Source organism: Rhinatrema bivittatum, chromosome 5 (assembly GCF_901001135.1).
Source record: "Rhinatrema bivittatum chromosome 5, aRhiBiv1.1, whole genome shotgun sequence".
Lineage (NCBI taxonomy): Eukaryota > Metazoa > Chordata > Amphibia > Gymnophiona > Rhinatrematidae > Rhinatrema > Rhinatrema bivittatum.
In genome coordinates, this window is record NC_042619.1 from 2490268 (window position 1) to 2509355 (window position 19088).

General features: G+C 45.6%; 1 protein-coding gene across 1 annotated transcript in view; it reads left to right on the forward strand.

Moving 5' to 3' along the window:
• DNHD1 (dynein heavy chain domain 1) overlaps positions 1 to 19088 on the forward strand; it is a 792986-nt gene that overhangs the window by 710586 nt on the left and 63312 nt on the right. The window contains exon 37 of the mRNA XM_029601740.1: positions 1500 to 2468. Within this exon, the coding sequence (XP_029457600.1) occupies positions 1500 to 2468 (969 nt within the window). The remainder of the gene's footprint in view (positions 1 to 1499; positions 2469 to 19088) is intronic.

The window sequence follows — 19088 nt, forward strand, 5'->3', positions numbered from 1 at the left end:
GGCGGAAGCAGGAGACAAGTTCAGGAAGCAAGCCGGGTCGAAGACAGAAGCAATCCAAGCGTCGCAGCAACTAGCAGTCAGGAAAACCTGAGGAACCTCGTTGCAAGGCGAGGATCCCATCCCAGCTGCAGGGTAATATACCCTGCAGCGTCTGACGTCATCATAGGAGCTGTCCTTGGTTTCCCGCGCTGGCCCCTTTAAGACTGGAGCCCCTGCGCGCGTGCCTAGGGGGCAGGGCCAGCGACGGGGAGTTGGCGGCGTCTCCCTCGCAGTGGGGACACCGCGGCAGCCCACGGAACAGGCCGGGGAGGCCGGAAACGGACTCGCGCGGGCCGGGCCGGCCCCAAGGTAGGTGGAGGGACCGGGGCACGGCCCAGTCCCGCAACAGCAAGCCCGTTTGATATTAAAAAACAATGTGAAAGAACTTTGGAGAATGAGAAGAAATTCTGGATACTTCGATGTATACCCCGATGCAGTTTTCCAATTAAATACTGGTGTGCCTGTGTCGGATGTTTCATCAGAGCAAGAGAAGTGATGATATTTTATATAAAAATGGTTGTGGATTTGTCACATTGCCCTTTTCTAGTCAGATGTGGGAAAGCATTTTTGAAAACGAATGGCGCATGGAGATTCGCAGTTGATGATTATAAAGTTAGCTTCCATTGGGACATTGCTTCTCTATGAGGGGGCTCCCTTTCCACTTCCTTAGGGTCCTGTTTGTTTGCTTTCCTTTATCTTGGAGCCTTACAATAGGCCTAATACCTTAGGAGTTGCAAGTATCTTCTTTGCCTTTTAGCAGGCTTTTCTGGTGGGTACCACAGCAGTGCCTGTAAATATAATATACATGTTGCAAGTGAGATTATTTTTCAGCTATGTGCATCAGTTTGCAGGTGTTCACATTCAATTGCCTCAGCCATTTATAAGTCCAGTCTCCCCATCTCACAAGATCCTTTTGCAGTTGCTCACAATATGCACAGTTTTGTATTGTCTGCAAATGTGGGCAGCTCACTTGTTGCTCCTTTCTCCAGATCATTTATGAATATGCTAAATAGTAGAGATGTGAATCGGAACTGAAATCCGAACCGATTCTGGTTCCGATTCACTTCTCTACTAAATAGCACAGGTCCCAATACAAACCCTGGGGGTCCAGTAACAATCTTCCTCCTACCCCATTTCCTGATTTCTATCAGTTACCAATCCACCTTGGACACTGCCTGCAAGCTTGCAAGCAGTCACCCTCTATAACAAATTCGTGCTGGTGGCTCTTTAATTGCAAACCTTGTGGTTAGAGATGGGAGGGGAGGGTGCTAAACAGGGGTTAGTGCATGTTCATCTCCCCAAAATGGTAGAGCACACAGGAGAAAGGTGACAAAAAGTGAAATGGAGAGATCTCTTACATGCAAGCTAGCTGAGATATATCATTAGCAGGGTGGGCAGACAGTTTGGCTCACTCAGTCATTTTTGATTCACTATATTGCTATGTTTGTTTCCTTTGACAGAATTTACTAATGGAGAGAGTGATTCAGACCTCGCCAAATGCGTCTCAGGCACAAGAATTCCTTCCCTTGTTACAATACTATGAAGATAGGATGGCGTCTCTTCATGAAAACCTACAGGGCCTTGTATCACTGCACTTGCAGCAGGAGGAGCTCCTGGAAGAGTTCAGAAAGCTGTCAAGATTGGGCGCTGCTATCTATATAGCTCTGCAGCATATCTCCCGGCTGCACCCTGTGTACTGCTTCTCTGCAGAGACAATCCTGAAAGTGACACAGGGCATTCTGGAGTCCAAAAAGAGAAAAGATGCCTCTCAGCGGGAGGTCTTGAAGGCCCGAATAATTGATTTAGTAAACTCTCTCATCAGAAAGACCCTTGCATATGTCCAGCGCTTTCTACCTGCGAGCCATGCTAAGCTGTTCAGCTTCCTTGTGGCCATAGCACAACTGAGTTTGGCTGGACAGGTGACGGGCATAGAATGGATCATTTTTCTTCAGGGTATGAAGGATAGTGAGGTGACGTGGGCACTGCCTCCCACATCTATCTTGAAACCCTCCTGGGTCAGCATGGATGCTTGGAAGGAATGTTCTCTGCTAGAGATCCTTCCTGAGTTTGCAAATCTCAGATCGACTCTGGTAAATCAGTCCTGTCAGTGGCAGGAGTACTTCAAACTTTCCTCCACAGTGATTGGCCCAGTGCCATGTGCCAGCTATGCTCACCTCACCCTCTTTCAGAAGGCCATCCTCTGGAGGATCTTCCGGCCTGACAAATTCTATCAGATTACCTGCGACCTCACCACATGTGTGCTGGGGGGGTCTCTGGCAGAAGACTGTTGGTTTGAGATGAGCTCTATTTTCTCTCTTAGTAAGGCCAATATTCCCGTGGTGTACCGATTACCTGCAGCTGGATCCCTTGGTTCATCCACCCATCCTCTCTATTACATAGAGAAAATAGCAAAGGAATTCAAGAAAGAGGTAAGAACAGTAAGGCTGGGAGCTCAGCTTCCAGAATGGGACATCTGTAATCACTACTTTAGTAATAGTATAATAGTAATAGTATAATAATAGTATAATAGTAAAAGTATAGTAATAGTATAATAGTAATAGTATAGTAATAGTATAATAGTAATAGTAATAGCAAAGGCTTAGAGGCTGCCAGCCATTGAAATTGGTTGTCAGGGGAACTCTTGATGTCTAAAAGGGTTATGGGAATCATGATTAAAGATAACAGCATCTTCAGAAAGAGATGTAAACTATGTTGGCTTGGTTTGGTTTTTTTTTTTCCTTTAGGTTGTATTGTGCATGGACAGGATAACAACTTAAGTTTAGAGAGGAAATCTGTAAATGTAAAAGAAAAATGTGGTACAATGTCACATGGAGGAGTAGCCTAGTGGTTAGAGCAGTGGGCTATGAACCAGGAGACCAGGGTTCAAGTCCTGTTGTCGTTCCTTGTGACCTTGGGCATGTCACTTTACCCTCCATTGCCTCAGGTACAAACTTAGATTGTAAGCCCTCTGGGGATAGGGAAATACCTGCAGTACCTGAATGTAATCCACTTTGAAGCGCTGTGAAAAGTGGAATATAAATATCAATAAAATAAATGTAGAAATATGTAATGACCTTTTAAATCTATATTTAGTTTGAAAACTATGAACAGAACATGTCATATTCAGACCCTCTGCCATCAGCAGTTTTCATAGATAGGTAGCATTACTCCCACCTGACCCAGAAAATTCAAAGAAAGGAGAGAAACTTCTGCTCCATTCCTGTGAAGTTATCTTACTATAGATATTGTCTTTTTGCGGTTGACACTAAGATCTGTAACAGAGTGGACATGCCGGAAGGAGTGGAGAGAATGAGACGGGATTTAAGGAAACTGGAAGAGTGGTCGAAGATATGGCAGCTGAGATTCAATGCCAAGAAGTGCAGAGTCATGCATATGGGGTGTGGAAATCCGAATGAACTGTATTCGATGGAGGGAGAAGGGCTGATGTGCATGGAGCAGGAGAGAGACCTTGGGATGTTAGTGACTAACGATCTGAAGTCGGCGAAACAGTGTGACAAGGCGATAGCTAAAGCCAGAAGAATGTTGGGCTGCATAGAGAGAGGAATATTGAGTAAGAAAAAGGAAGTGATGATCCCCTTGTACAGGTCCTTGGTGAGGCCTTACCTGGAGTACTGTGCTCAGTTCTGGAGACCGTACTCTGAAGGGACAGAGACAGGATGGAGGTGGTCCAAAGAAGGGCGACCAAAAAGGTGGATGGCCTTCATCGAATGACTTATGAGGAGAGATTGAAGAATCTAAATATGTACACCCTGGAGGAAAGGAGAAGCAGGGGTGATGTGATACAGACTTTCGGATACTTGAAAGGTTTTAATGATCCAAAGTCAATGACAAACCTTTTCCATTGGAAAAAAATCAGCAGAACCAGGGGTCATGATTTAAAACTCCAGGGAGGAAGACTCAGAACCAATGTCAGGAAGTATTTCTTCACAGAGAGGGTGGTGGATGCCTGGAACGCCCTTCCGGAGGAAGTGGTGAAGACCAAAACTGTGAAGGATTTCAAAGGGGCTTGAGATAAACACTGTGGATCCATAAAGTCTAGAGGATGTGAATGAAGAGAAGCGGGTGGCTTGCAGGAATGACGGCTACTACCTGGTGATTAATACCATTATTCAATAAACATACACCCAGTTAATGCGACTCCAACATTGCTCTATGCTTCAATGGCCAGAGGAAATGTGGAAAAAAGGATTTGCATTCACAAAAAAGTGGGGGAGTAGCTTGCTTGTTGTGTCGGTTACTATCCCCAAACCCCTTCAACTTCTCCAAAATGCAGCTTCCAGATCCCTAACAAACAGCAGTCAATCCGCCCACATCACACCCATCCTCAAAGACATTCATTGGCTCCCCATAACCCACAGAATACAATACAAAGCCCTTACCCTTTTACACAAATTCATCTACAATAAAAACACAGAATGGCTAAAAGATGTCCTTCACCATCATGACACCCAAAGAAACCTCAGATTTAAGAACCCCGGCCTGCTAAACATACCCTCTGCAAAACAAGCACACCTTTCTATAACCAGAGAACGGGCCATATCAATAGCTGGACCCTCGTTATGGAACACTCTTCCTACACAACTCAAACTGAATCCCTCCACCCAGTCCTTCAAGAAGAATCTATAAACTTGGTTATTCCAAAAAGCCTACCAGCCCATATGTTAAATCCCCCCACCCTTTTCCCAGCCCAATCTCACGATAAAATGTAAATCTCACAATGCTATTCAGCCCGATTATATATCCGCTTACCACAATTAAACTCCACACTGTTCCCTATTGTTACAGATCGGGTGTTTTAGTGTGCCCTTGGGCCTCAGCCCGAGTCCAGATGGATCCAGGAACGAACCGAGGGTTGGCGACGTGTCCCAAGATGGCAGAGACACGGACTTACCCTCTGCCAGGCCTACAAGCTCCCATCGCCAACAACAAGATGATGTTGGTAGGTGAACAGTCCTCCGACCATTGCGAGCCCTTTCGGACCTGCTGCTTGGATCGGCATGGAGGAGCAGGCCGGCCTGAGGATGAGGGCAGACGGACGCCTTGACACGAAGACATGACACCAAGGTTAATGCGACGGCATCACAGACGAGGGTTGAAGCAAAGACATGACACCAAGGCTGTTGAAGACATGACACCAAAGTTAAAGTGAAGGCATGACACCAAGGCTGATGCAACAGCATCAGAGACAAGACGAGGAACTTGACAACGTCCAGACGAGACGAAAAGCTGGGCAGGTAGACATTGGCATTGTCTCTCAGGGCGCTCTACTCAGCCCACCTTCACCGGTGGACCCAATGGGCTTGTCGCGGACCACCCTGTCCCATTGCGGGCCCTACACAGCCCGAGGAGACTGGTCACGGACCACGTGGAGAGCGGGACAAGCGCAAGAGAGGATCCAGTCGAGGTGGGACTTCGACAACGAAGCCGATGTCATCCGAAGTACCACAAAGGCTGGCAGGACAAGGCGACTCAGGAGCACAGGACACCAGTCCACTGCCAGCATCTCCCATGATGGAGACCCATCACCCAGAGATCCACGGCCGGCAGAACAGAAGGGCCCAGAGCAAGAACGAACACCAAGGAGAGCTAGAACACCAGGAAGCGAGACATCAGGAGATGAGACACCAGGACACCTGGATGGGGACCTCAGGCAATGAAGACATGGCATGACAAGACGAGAAGAGACAAAACAAGGAGCTCCACGAAGAAGACAGAAGATCTATCGGAGCTCTGGCAGGCAGGAGCCTCCAGGACTGAAGTAACTCCCATGCAAGGCAACGAGGAAATGCAGCAACAGTACTTTTATAGGGCTAGCACAGGAAACAGTCAGAAGGTAGAGCCCATGGCATATCTGGCCATGGGCCCTTTAAATTCAGAAGAGAGGTGCGGCAACGCGCCTAGGAGCAGGAAGGAAGCTGTGCAGGACTGTGGACAACGGTCCTGCCTGACGTCGACGCGCAGAAGCAGGGCTGGGCCTGGGAAGCAGGCCCCGATGACGGCAGCGGCTCCAGCCGCTGCAGGAGGCCCCGAGGGCGGCTCCAGCCACCATTCCAGGCCGGGGTTTGCGGCCTCCAGCCGCGAAGATGAAGAAGACGGTGGCGGCGGCTCCGTGCCGCATAGAAGGTGGCAGGCAGAGGTCCACAGCTCCGGCCGCTGCAAACAAGGCAAGGTGGGCAGCCTCCGGGCCGTGAGAGGAAGGAAAGTCCGTGGCTCGGGCCGCATGGGAAGGCCCGACTTCGGCGGTGTCCAGCCAGAGCGGGCAGCAGGAAAAAGCAGCAAGGTGAGCGGAGCCTGCTCATGGGGGAACCCGAGGGCAATGTTCATAACACCTATTAAATTATTTACTCAACGTAATAATTGAGTTGCCTACTGTTAAAATGTAATTATATTAATTATTGAATTACTTCCTTTACATGTTGCCCACTATTAAAATGTAATTATATTAATTGTTGAGTTACCCCTGTTACGATGTAATAATAATAAGACTCCTTAGTCTTACTATTCTCCGCGTTAACATGTAAACCGATGTGATATACCCCAATGAATGTCGGTATATAAAAGCAAATAAATAAAATAAATAAGACTGATACTTCACTTTCAATGCATATCCAGCATAGCTCTCTGCTTCAAAGGCAGGGGGGAATGAAGATAAGAGGATTTACATGCAGACAACAACCAACAAGGACTGACTTGCATAGTCTGGGTAAACAAATAGGTGTGGGTATAGCTTGCTTGTTACGGTAGTTACTACCCCGAATCAATTCAGCCTGATACTTCACTTGGAATACATATCATGCACATCTCACTGCTTCAATGGCAGGGGGATGAAGAAAAGAGGATTTATATTCAGACAACAATCAACAATGACTGAATTGCACAGGCAGCGTAAACAAATAAGAATGGGAGTAGCTTGCTTATTGCAGCGGTTACTAGCCCTAACCAATTAAGCTAGATACTTTACTTAGATGCAGCTCCAGCACTGTTCTCTACATCAATGGCGGGGGTGGAAGGTAACTAGAAGCAAAAAGGTTACTAATAAGGGCCAAGAGTAGCAGATAAGTATGAGAAAAAATAAGTATGAAAGCTTGCTGGGCAGACTGGATGGGCCATTTGGTCTTCTTCTGCCATAATTTCAATGTTTCATTTCTATGTTTCTATGACAGAACATAACACATTAGGAAATTAGCATGTGACCATAGACCTCACTTCATCCTTACTTTCCCACAGCTAAGGATCTCCTGTGTTTACCCCAGGCTTCACCCCTCATTCCCCCAAGCTAAGGATCCTCTGTGCTTATCCCAGGCTTCACCCCTCATTCCCCCAAGCTAAGGATCCTCTGTGCTTATCCCAGGCTTCACCCCTCATTCCCCCAAGCTAAGGATCCTCTGTGCTTATCCCAGGCTTTACCTCTCACTCCCTCACAGCTAAGGATCCTCTGTGCTTATCCCAGGCTTTACCCCTCACTCCCTCACAGCTAAGGATCCTCTGTGCTTATCCCAGGCTTTACCCCTCACTCCCTCACAGCTAAGGATCCTCTGTGCTTATCCCAGGCTTTACCCCTCTCTCCCTCACAGCTAAGGATCCTCTCTGCTTATCCCAGGCTTTACCTCTCACTCTCTCACAGCTAAGGATCCTCTGTGCTTATCCCAGGCTTTACCCCTCACTCCCTCACAGCTAAGGATCCTCTGTGCTTATCCCAGGCTTTACCTCTCACTCCCTCACAGCTAAGGATCCTCTGTGCTTATCCCAGGCTTTACCCCTCACTCCCTCACAGCTAAGGATCCTCTGTGCTTATCCCAGGCTTTACCTCTCACTCCCTCACAGCTAAGGATCCTCTGTGCTTATCCCAGGCTTTACCTCTCACTCCCCCACAGCTAAGGATCCTCTGTGCTTATCCCAGGCTTTACCCCTCACTCACTCACAGTTAAGGATCCTCTGTGCTTATCCCAGGCTTTACCCCTCACAGCTAAGGATCCTCTGTGCTTATCCCAGGCTTTACCTCTCACTCCCTCACAGCTAAGGATCCTCTGTGCTTATCCCAGGCTTTACTCCTCACTCACTCACAGTTAAGGACCGTCTGTGCTTATCCCAGGCTTTACCCCTCACTCCCTCACAGCTAAGGATCCTCTGTGCTTATGCCAGGCTTTACCTCTCACTCCCTCACAGCTAAGGATCCTCTGTGCTTATCCCAGGCTTTACCCCTCACAGCTAAGGATCATCTGTGCTTATCCCAGGCTTTACCCCTCACTCCCTCACAGCTAAGGATCCTCTGTGCTTATCCCAGGCTTTACCCCTCACTCCCTCACAGCTAAGGATCCTCTGTGCTTATCCCAGGCTTTACCTCTCATTCCCTCACACAGCTAAGGATCCTCTATGCTTATCCCAGCTTTACCTCTCACTTTCTCACAGCTAAGGATCCTCTGTGCTTATCCCAGGCTTTACCTCTCATTCCCTCACACAGCTAAGGATCCTATATGCTTATCCCAGGCTTTACCCCTCACTCCCCAACAGCTAAGGATCCTCTGTGCTTATCCCAGGCTTTACCCCTCACTCCCCCACAGCTAAGGATCCTCTGTGCTTATCCCAGGCTTTACCTCTCACTCCCTCACAGCTAAGGATCCTCTGTGCTTATCCCAGGCTTTACCTCTCACTCCCTCACAGCTAAGGATCCTCTGTGCTTATCCCAGGCTTTACCTCTCACTCCCCCACAGCTAAGGATCCTCTGTGCTTATCCCAGGCTTTACCCCTCACTCACTCACAGTTAAGGATCCTCTGTGCTTATCCCAGGCTTTACCCCTCACAGCTAAGGATCCTCTGTGCTTATCCCAGGCTTTACCTCTCACTCCCTCACAGCTAAGGATCCTCTGTGCATATCCCAGGCTTTACCCCTCACTCCCTCACAGCTAAGGATCCTCTGTGCTTATGCCAGGCTTTACCTCTCACTCCCTCACAGCTAAGGATCCTCTGTGCTTATCCCAGGCTTTACCCCTCACAGCTAAGGATCATCTGTGCTTATCCCAGGCTTTACCCCTCACTCCCTCACAGCTAAGGATCCTCTGTGCTTATCCCAGGCTTTACCCCTCACTCCCTCACAGCTAAGGATCCTCTGTGCTTATCCCAGGCTTTACCTCTCATTCCCTCACACAGCTAAGGATCCTCTATGCTTATCCCAGCTTTACCTCTCACTCCCTCACAGCTAAGGATCCTCTGTGCTTATCCCAGGCTTTACCTCTCATTCCCTCACACAGCTAAGGATCCTATATGCTTATCCCAGGCTTTACCCCTCACTCCCCAACAGCTAAGGATCCTCTGTGCTTATCCCAGGCTTTACCCCTCACTCCCCCACAGCTAAGGATCCTCTGTGCTTATCCCAGGCTTTACCTCTCACTCCCCCACAGCTAAGGATCCTCTGTGCTTATCCCAGGCTTTACCCCTCACTCCCCCACAGCTAAGGATCCTCTGTGCTTATCCCAGGCTTTACCTCTCACTCCCCCCACAGCTAAAGATCCTCTGTGCTTATCCCAGACTTTACCCCTCACTCTCCCACAGTTAAGGAAGCTCTGTGCTTATCCCAGGCTTTAACCCTCACTCCCTCACAGCTAAGGATCCTCTGTGCTTATCCCAGGCTTTACCCCTCACTCCCCCACAGCTAAGGATCCTCTGTGCTTATCCCAGGCTTTACCCCTCACTCCCCCACAGCTAAGGATCCTCTGTGCTTATCCCAGGCTTTACCCCTCACTCCCCCACAGCTAAGGATCCTCTGTGCTTATCCCAGGCTTTACCCCTCACTCCCTCACAGCTAAGGATCCTCTGTGCTTATCCCAGGCTTTACCCCTCACTCTCCCACAGCTAAGGATCCTCTGTGCTTATCCCAGGCTTTACCCCTCACTCCCTCCCACAGCTAAGGATCCTCTGTGCTTATCCCAGGCTTTACCTCTCACTCCCTCACAGCTAAGGATCCTCTGTGCTTATCCCAGGCTTTACCCCTCACTTCCTCACAGCTAAGGTAGCAGTAGATAGTGTGTTTATTTTTAAAAGTCTGCAGAACTGAGTGTTCTCCAGACTTTTAAAGAGCTGAGTGTTTGTATTTAATACTGAGTGCATTGTATTGAAAAAAAAAACCCACAAAAAAAAACCCCCACAAAAAAGTAGCCAGAAGCTAGAAATAAGCTAGGAGCAGTGTATACCTAAGTAAAAAAGTTGAATAGTTCAGCTCAGTTACTCACCTTGGAAAGGTGTTGAGGTAGTGTGATTGGGTTTGAATAGGGACCAACATTTGTTAATCAAGGGACAGTGAGTCACTCAGGCTGACTAACTGAAGTTAGACTGTTTGTATCTCCCAACCCTCGCCCACCCACCCCTAGCTCATCCCTTAATTTATAGGCAGGTGCCACTGTCACAAAAAAAAAAAAAAAAATCAACAAAAACTTTATTGAGAATTTGATCAGACCCCGGTAGGCCACTACCAGACATATAGTGAATTCACTAATACATTTAAAGGAACTTAGACACATTCCTACTCCCATAGCAACCTAAAACCTAAGTAGGAACTGATCAAAACTGAGATGAAGGCAGCAGTCCAGCAGCAAGAGGGGGGCTTCCCAGTCTTTTGCATCGAGTGTCACATGTATGATTTTTTACCCACCGGTGAGAAGTTGTACATGTGCATGCGAAGCAAAGAGCTCCTGGCTCTCAGAGAACGAGTCCGATCTCTGGAGGCTAGAGTGGCAGACCTGGAGGAGCTGAGGCAGACAGAGAGGTATATAGATGAGACCTTCAGGGACATAGTAGTCAAATCCCAACTTCAGACTGGCAGCCTTGGTGCTGCCTTGGAGGAAGAAGGTCTCATAATGGGAGAGCATCAACCTGGTGCAGCAGGAAAGGATCCTGTAGCAAGGACCTGCTCTCCAGGTGATGCATTGTCCTTTCGCACTGAGGATATCTCCCCAAGGCCTACTGCCCAGGAGGGAAGGGTTAGGTCGGCCGTCATAGTTGGTGATTCGATTATTAGGAATGTAGATAGCTGGGTGGCTGGTGGGCGTGAGGATCGCCTGGTAACATGCCTACCTGGTGCGAAGGTGGCGGACCTCACGCGTCACCTAGATAGGATTTTAGACAGTGCTGGGGAGGAGCCGGTTGTCGTGGTACATGTGGGCACCAACGACATGGGAAAATGTGGGAGGGAGGTTCTGGAAGCCAAATTTAGGCTCTTAGGTAGAAAGCTGAAATCCAGAACCTCCAGGGTAGCATTCTCTGAAATGCTCCCTGTTCCACGCGCAGGTCACCAGAGGCAGGCAGAGTCTCAATGCGTGGATGAGACGATGGTGCAAGGAAGAGGGATTCAGTTTTGTTAGGAACTGGGGAACCTTTTGGGGAAGGGGGAGTCTCTTCCGAAGGGATGGGCTCCACCTTAACCAGGGTGGAACCAGACTGCTGGCGCTAACCTTTAAAAAGGAGATAGAGCAGCTTTTAAACTAGAACAAAGGGGAAAGCCGACAGTCGCTCAGCAGCGCATGGTTCGGAGAGAGGTATCTTTAAAGGATACTAATGATGCATTAGAATTAGGGCATCCCGACAGTGAGGTTCCAATAATTAGAAAAGTAGTCCAAGTGCCTATAACTAAAAACTCACCTGAGCTAAAAAATTCTAACTCATCCCTATCAATTAAAAAGCAGAATAAAAATACAAACAAAAAACAAACTTTGAAATGTTTGTATGCTAATGCCAGAAGTCTAAGAAGTAAGATGGGAGAATTAGAATGTATAGCAGTAAATGATTAAACCCCCAGTGAATTTATAATTTATTACCAATTATCAAAAATGATTCTTTGCTCACAATCCAGTCTTTGTTTAAATGTTATTTTAAAAGGTAAACTGCAATGTGTAGTAAAACACTTGCACGTTACCCAATTCAATTCAACAACAACAACAACAAAATTTTTGAAAAGGTAGAGGAAGGGTTTCATATATAGGTTTTTCAGCCCAGCACAAGGTCTGTTCGGTTTTCAAGTATAATCATCAACCAATCAAAGGGTTTGCACAAAATTTGAAAAAAACCTATAGGTGGAGGAGGATTGGTTGATGATTATACTTGAAAACCGAACAGACCTTGTGCTGGGCTGAAAAACCTATATATGAAACCCTTCCTCTACCTTTTCAAAAATTTTGTTGTTGAATTGAATTGGGTAACGTGCAAGTGTTTTACTACACATTGCAGTTTACCTTTTAAAATAACATTTAAACAAAGACTCGATTGTGAGCAAAGAATCATTTTTTATAATTGGTAATAAATTATAAATTCACTGGGGGTTTATTTATATATTAGATTGTCATTTTGCTAATTCCCCAGAAGATTTGGGTGCTGTTTTGAGGTTTTAGCAGTAAATGATGACATAGACTTAATTGGCATCTCAGAGACATGGTGGAAAGAGGATAACCAATGGGACAGTGCTATACCGGGGTACAAATTATATCGCAATGACAGAGAGGAGCACTCGGGAGGAGGTGTGGCGCTTTATGTCCGGGATGGCATAGAGTCCAACAGGATAAACATCCTGCATGAGACTAAATACAAAATTGAATCTTTATGGGTAGAAATCCCTTGTGTGTCAGGGAAGGCTACAGTGATAGGGGTATACTACCGTCCACCTGGTCAAGATGGTGAGATGGACAGTGAAATGCTAAGAGAAATTAGGGAAGCTAACCAAATTGGTAGTGCAGTAATAATGGGAGACTTCAATTACCCCAATATAGACTGGGTAAATGTATCATCGGGTCACGCTAGAGAGATAACGTTCCTGGATGGAATAAATTATAGCTTTATGGAGCAATTGGTTCAGGAACTGACGAGAGAGGGAGCAATTTTAGATCTAATTCTCAGTGGAGCACAGGACTTGGTGAGAGAGGTAACGGTGGTAGGGCCGCTTGGCAATAGTGATCATAATATGATCAAATTTGATTTAATGACTGGAAGAGGATCAGTGTGCAAATCCAAGGCTCTCGAGCTAAACTTTCAAAAGGGAAACTTTGATAACATGAGAAAAATTGTTAGAAAAAAATTGAAAGGAGCAGCTACAAAAGTAAAAAATGTCCAAGAGGCGTGGTCATTGTTAAAAAATACCATTCTAGAAGCACAGTCCAGATGTATTCCACACATTAAGAAAGGTGGAAAGAAGGCAAAACGATTACCGGCATGGTTAAAAGGGGAGGTGAAAGAAGCTATTTTAGCCAAAAGATCTTCATTCAAAAATTGGAAGAAGGATCCAACAGAAGAAAATAGGATAAAGCATAAACGTTGGCAAGTTAAATGTAAGACATTGATAAGACAGGCTAAGAGAGAATTTGAAAAAAATTTGGCTGTAGAGGCAAAAACTCACAGTAAAAACTTTTTAAAATATATCCGAAGCAGAAAGCCTGTGAGGGAGTCAGTTGGACCGTTAGATGATCGAGCGGTTAAAGGGGTACTTAGAGAAGATAAGGCCAATGTGGAAAGATTAAATGAGTTCTTTGCTTCGGTGTTTACTGAAGAGGATGTTGGGGAGGTATCCGTAATGGAGAAGGTTTTCATGGGTAATGATTCAGATGGACTGAATCAAATCACGGTGAACCTAGAAGATGTAGCAGGCCAGATTGACAAAATAAAGAGTAGTAAATCACCTGGACCGGATGGTATACACCCCAGAGTTATGAAGGAACTAAAATTGAAATTTCAGACCTATTAGTAAAAATTTGTAACCTATCATTAAAATCATTCATTGTACCTGAAGACTGGAGGATAGCAAATATAACCCCAATATTTAAAACGTGCTCCAAGGGCAATCCGGGAAACTACAGACCGGTTAGCCTGTCTTCAGTGCCAGGAAAAATAGGGGAAAGTGTTCTAAACATCAAAATCACAGAACATATAGAAAGACATGATTTAATGGAACAAAGTCAGCATGGCTTTACCCAGGGCAAGTCTTGCCTCACAAATCTGCTTCACTTTTTTGAAGGAGTTAATAAATATGTGGATAAAGGTGAACCGGTAGATATAGTATACTTGAATTTTCAGAAGGCTTTCGACAAAGTTCCTCATGAGAGGCTTCTAGGAAAAGTAAAAAGTCATGGGATAGGTGGCGATGTCCTTTCGTGGATTACAAACTGGCTAAAAGACAGGAAACGGAGAGTAGGATTAAATGGACAATTTTCTCAGTGGAAGGGAGTGGACAGTGGAGTGCCTCAGGGATCTGTATTGGGACCCTTACTTTTCAATATATTTATAAATGATCTGGAAAGAAATACGACAAGTGAGATAATCAAATTTGCAGATGACACAAAATTGTTCAGAGTAGTTAAATCACATGCAGATTGTGATAAATTGCAGGAAGACCTTGTGAGACTGGAAAGTTGGGCATCCAAATGGCAGATGAAATTTAATGTGGATAAGTGCAAGGTGATGCATATAGGGAAAAATAACCTATGCTATAGTTACACAATGTTAGGTTCCATTTTAGGTGCTACAACCCAAGAAAGAGATCTAGGCGTCATAGTGGATAACACATTGAAATCGTCGGTTCAGTGTGCTGCGGCAGTCAAAAAAGCAAACAGAATGTTGAGAATTATTAGAAAGGGAATGGTGAATAAAATGGAAAATGTCATAATGCCTCTGTATCGGCTCTATGGTGAGACCGCACCTTGAATACTGTGTTCAATTCTGGTCGCCACATCTCAAAAAAGATATAATTGCAATGGAGAAGGTACAGAGAAGGGCTACCAAAATGATAAAGGGAATGGAACAGCTCCCCTATGAGGAAAGACTAAAGAGGTTAGGACTTTTCAGCTTGGAGAAGAGACGACTGAGGGGGGGATATGTTAGAGGTGTTTAAAATCATGAGAGGTCTAGAAGGGGTAGATGTGAATCGGTTATTTACTCTTTCAGATAGTAGAAGGACTACGGGGCACTCCATGAAGTTAGCATGTGGCACATTTAAAACTAATCGGAGAAAGTTCTTTTTTACTCAACGCACAATTAAACTCTGGAATTTGTTGCCAGAGGATGTGGTTAGTGCAGTTAGTATAGCTGTGTTTAAAAAAGGATTGGATAAGTTCTTGGAGGAGAAGTCCATTACCTGCTATTAAATTCACTTAGAGAATAGCCACTGCCATTAGCAATGGTAACATGGAATAGACTTAGTTTTTGGGTACTTGCCAGGTTCCTATGGCCTGGATTGGCCACTGTTGGAAACAGGATGTTGGGCTTGATGGACCCTTGGTCTGACCCAGTATGGCATTTTCTTATGTTCTTATGTTCTGTTTTTGTAAAACCTACGGATAGGAATTCTATCCTTCACTTTGGAATTTTTCATCCTCGCCGATTAAGTTAAGCCTTTTTACAAAGCTTTAATTTTGCTATTCTGTCTACTGTTAATCTTATGTGCCTATTTCTCCAGATATTGTTATAACTGATTTAAATTGTGTGGTAGTCTGTTCTAAAGAAATCATAAAATATACAAAAAAAAAAGGGGGGGGCAGTTTTTAACAGATACTTAACAGGTGACTAGTGCATCATAGTAGGTGATCAGGCCAGCTTCTAGTCAGTCTGCTTTGAAAGAGAGAGGAGAGACTTCAGTCCACTTACTTGGCTAAGCTAAGAATTCTTTAAATTAAGCCTTTATACAAAGCTTTAGTTTTGCTATTCTGTCTACTTCCCTCCCACCCCTAGGTTTGTTGTTCTAATATAGTCTACCTAAATACAATTGGCAACAGGATAAATTGGTAATTTGGTTGTTCCTTAGGTGTTATCCATCAGATAAATTTATCAAAATGAGGACTATCCAATGTAACCATTGTGGAGCATTTATTGTCAGGGAAGTCATCTGGAATCTTAGGGCTTGCCCTAATTGCTCAGAACTGTCTTCCTTGAAAAAAGACCTGGCTGAAGATAATGCTGAATTGGAAGCAATAAAGAAAGTTTCACCCACTTTATATAATTCAGGAGTTAATCCCAGATTACCACTTAAAAACCAAAAGTCAAAACAAAAGGGGTTTACAGTGGGCTCAGGCAGGATAAGACCTGTGACCCACAGACACCCATTCTTGACAGCTGTGCATCCCACAAGATTACCCTCTCACTCACATAGGGGCGGATTTTAAAAGCCCTGCTCGCGTAAATCCGGGCGGATTTACGCGAGCAGGGCCTTGCGCGCCGGCGCGCCTATTTTCCATAGGCCTACCAACGCGCGCAGAGGCCCGGGACTCGTTTAAATCCCGGGGTTTTTTGTCGGGGGCGTGTCGAGGCGTGTCAGGGGCGGGGCCGATCGACGCGGCATTTCAGGGGTGGGACGTGGCGTTTCGGGGGCAGGACGGGGGCGTGGTTTCGGCCCGGGGAGGTCCGGGGGCGTGGCCGCGCCCTCCGGAACCGCCCCCGGGTCGTGTCTCGGCACGCCAGCGGCCCACTCGTGCGTGGATTTACTTCTCCCTCCGGGAGGCGTAAATCCGTGGACAAAGGTGGGGGGGGGGGTTAGATAGGGCCGGGGGGGTGGGTTTGGTAGAGGAAGGGAGGGGAAGGTGAGGGGAGGCGCGCACAGGCTGCCCAAAATTGGCAGCCTTGCGCGCGCCGATCCAGGATTTTATAAGATACGCGTGGCTACGCGCGTATCTTATAAAATCCAGCATACTTTTGTTTGCGCCTGGTGCGCCAACAAAAGTACACGAACGCGCATTTTTTAAAAATCTACCCCATAGAGCATTAAGGAACTCAAAAGGCAGAATTACAGTGGGCTCGGGTAGAATCAGACCTGTGATGCGGAGACACACACTGTATCAAGTTACAAAAGTGCAAAAAGTCTTCTCTCTATTAGCTATTGAAGAAGATCTTGCGAAAGAGATTGATGTAATATCTGAAAAGAGAGAAGAAACCCAATGCAGACAGAAATGTCACCCCCGAAATACAAATAAAAATGTAAAGGAAAAGGGTGAAATGGATAAGAAAATTCAATTAATTAAGACACTAAAGCAATCCAAAAAAAGCTGTAACCAGAATGAGAAAAGCTGGAAAGCTATGAGCACAAATGCTCGTAGTTTAGTCAATAAAATCCCAGATCTGCAAGCCCTAATGATAGAGGCGGACTTGGACATTGTTGCTGTCATGGAGACATGGTTCACGGAATCTCATGATTGGGAAACGGCAATACCAGGCTATAACTTATTAAGGAAGGACAGAGAGGACAGGAAAGGGGGAGGAGTGGCTCTTCATGTCAGAAACAATATCCAAAAATATAAGACCCAATATCATATAACATGTAATTAAATGCATTTAACAAAGACCTGTTATGTTTGGATGAAAATTTGAGTGTACCTTCATACGATGCGACCGACTGGTTCTGCTATCGTGTCTGTGAGCCTTTCTTAGGCTTCTAAATCATTAGGTACCTCAATGTTTAGTTGTTAAATTATGTTAATGTCTACTGAATAGTGCTCTTCAAAATGAATTTGTGGCACTGAAATGTTGTAACGCTGGCCTTAGCCACCACTTATCTTGTTCTTGCTTTAGTAGTCAGTCTTGTTTAGCCGACACCTAGATGTTTCGGAGCGAGGCTCCTTCTTCAAGGGCTGTGCGTTGTCAAGAGAGACTGAGAAAATACTGTGGAAAACTGTATAACATAAAAATACAACAATAGTGTCATCCTTACGTTATTGACATTAGTGTCACTTAACATGGTCACCGAATGAGTGGTTAGAATATATACTTGCTAGGCAGGTATGTTAGCTTGAGTGGACTTCGGCGTTATCGATGCTGTTAAAAGAGCTCCGCTGAAAAAAATAGTATGGTTGTGCTTAAGATTAAATAGGCTGAATTCTGGTTCAGCCTGCAGAGAAAATTCTATTTTAGTTCTACCAGCTAAGAGTCATTATTTCAAAAACTCCAATTTCGTGTAGGATTGATTGTACTTACTGTATTTTCTTGACGGCTGCTCTGAACGGCTCCTTTTACTAACGCGGGAGCCGGCAGTTCAAGCGCCATATTTAAAGGGATTCCTCCGAATCTTGTGGGTGACGTGTGGGGCGGTGCTACTGACGTCACTGACTGAATGTTACGGTGCGGGGCTGAGTTGCGTTCAAATCAACGTGAGCCATTCTATTTTGTCATTGAGTCCGATGGGTTCCAGAGTATTCAAACGGTAGATCCATTCATTTTCTTTCCTATTTAATATGCTGATGCGGTCTCCTCCTCGCCATGAGTGACGTACTTGCTCTATCACGGACCACTTCAGATCACTGAATGTGTGGCCTCTGTCAACGCAATGCTGTACAATAGGGGCTTTTAGATCTTGGTTATTGATTCTACATTTATGTTCTGTTAAACGGATCCTGATCTTTCTTTTGGTCCTGCCTATGTACACCTTAGGGCAGGGACACTGGAGAGCATAGATGACGAAGTCAGAGTTGCAGTTAACATCAGTATTTAATTTAGCTGTATATCCTGTATTTGGATGAGTCCAACTTATGCCCTGAATACTTAATAGGCCTAATTGAACAAGTTTCAGAAACAGAAATGAGAGTCAGTTCAAGAGGGAAAATGGTGTGGGAGGCGTTTTGACACAACAATAGAACTCGATGGGGGTACGAATCTTCAAACAGGCATAGATAGGACAGGAACTGAAGTCGAGTACATGGGTATGTAAGGTCAATTTGGGGATTACCTTCATGAGTGAGGACTCGCTTAAGGTAGGATCATTAGTTAAGAGACATTGATCCCGGAAACAAGGAGACAAAAGTACAGACATAATGCAATGAGATGGTCAGGCGGACCTGAGATAGGAATAGAAATCATCATTCTGGGAATGCTAGTTTGAAGACCGATGTTTTAAGTTTTTTTTTCAATGATAGAGGACATGGATCTTGTCGGAGTTCCGGAGGGAGTGCGTTCCATTGTGGGGGACCTGCTGTAGATAAGGCTCGTTTCCTTAAGGATTTTTTGCTGGGGGGGGGGGGGTGTATAAGGTGCCTTGATAGGCTCTTCTAATCGGTCTGACGGAGTTATGAAGACGT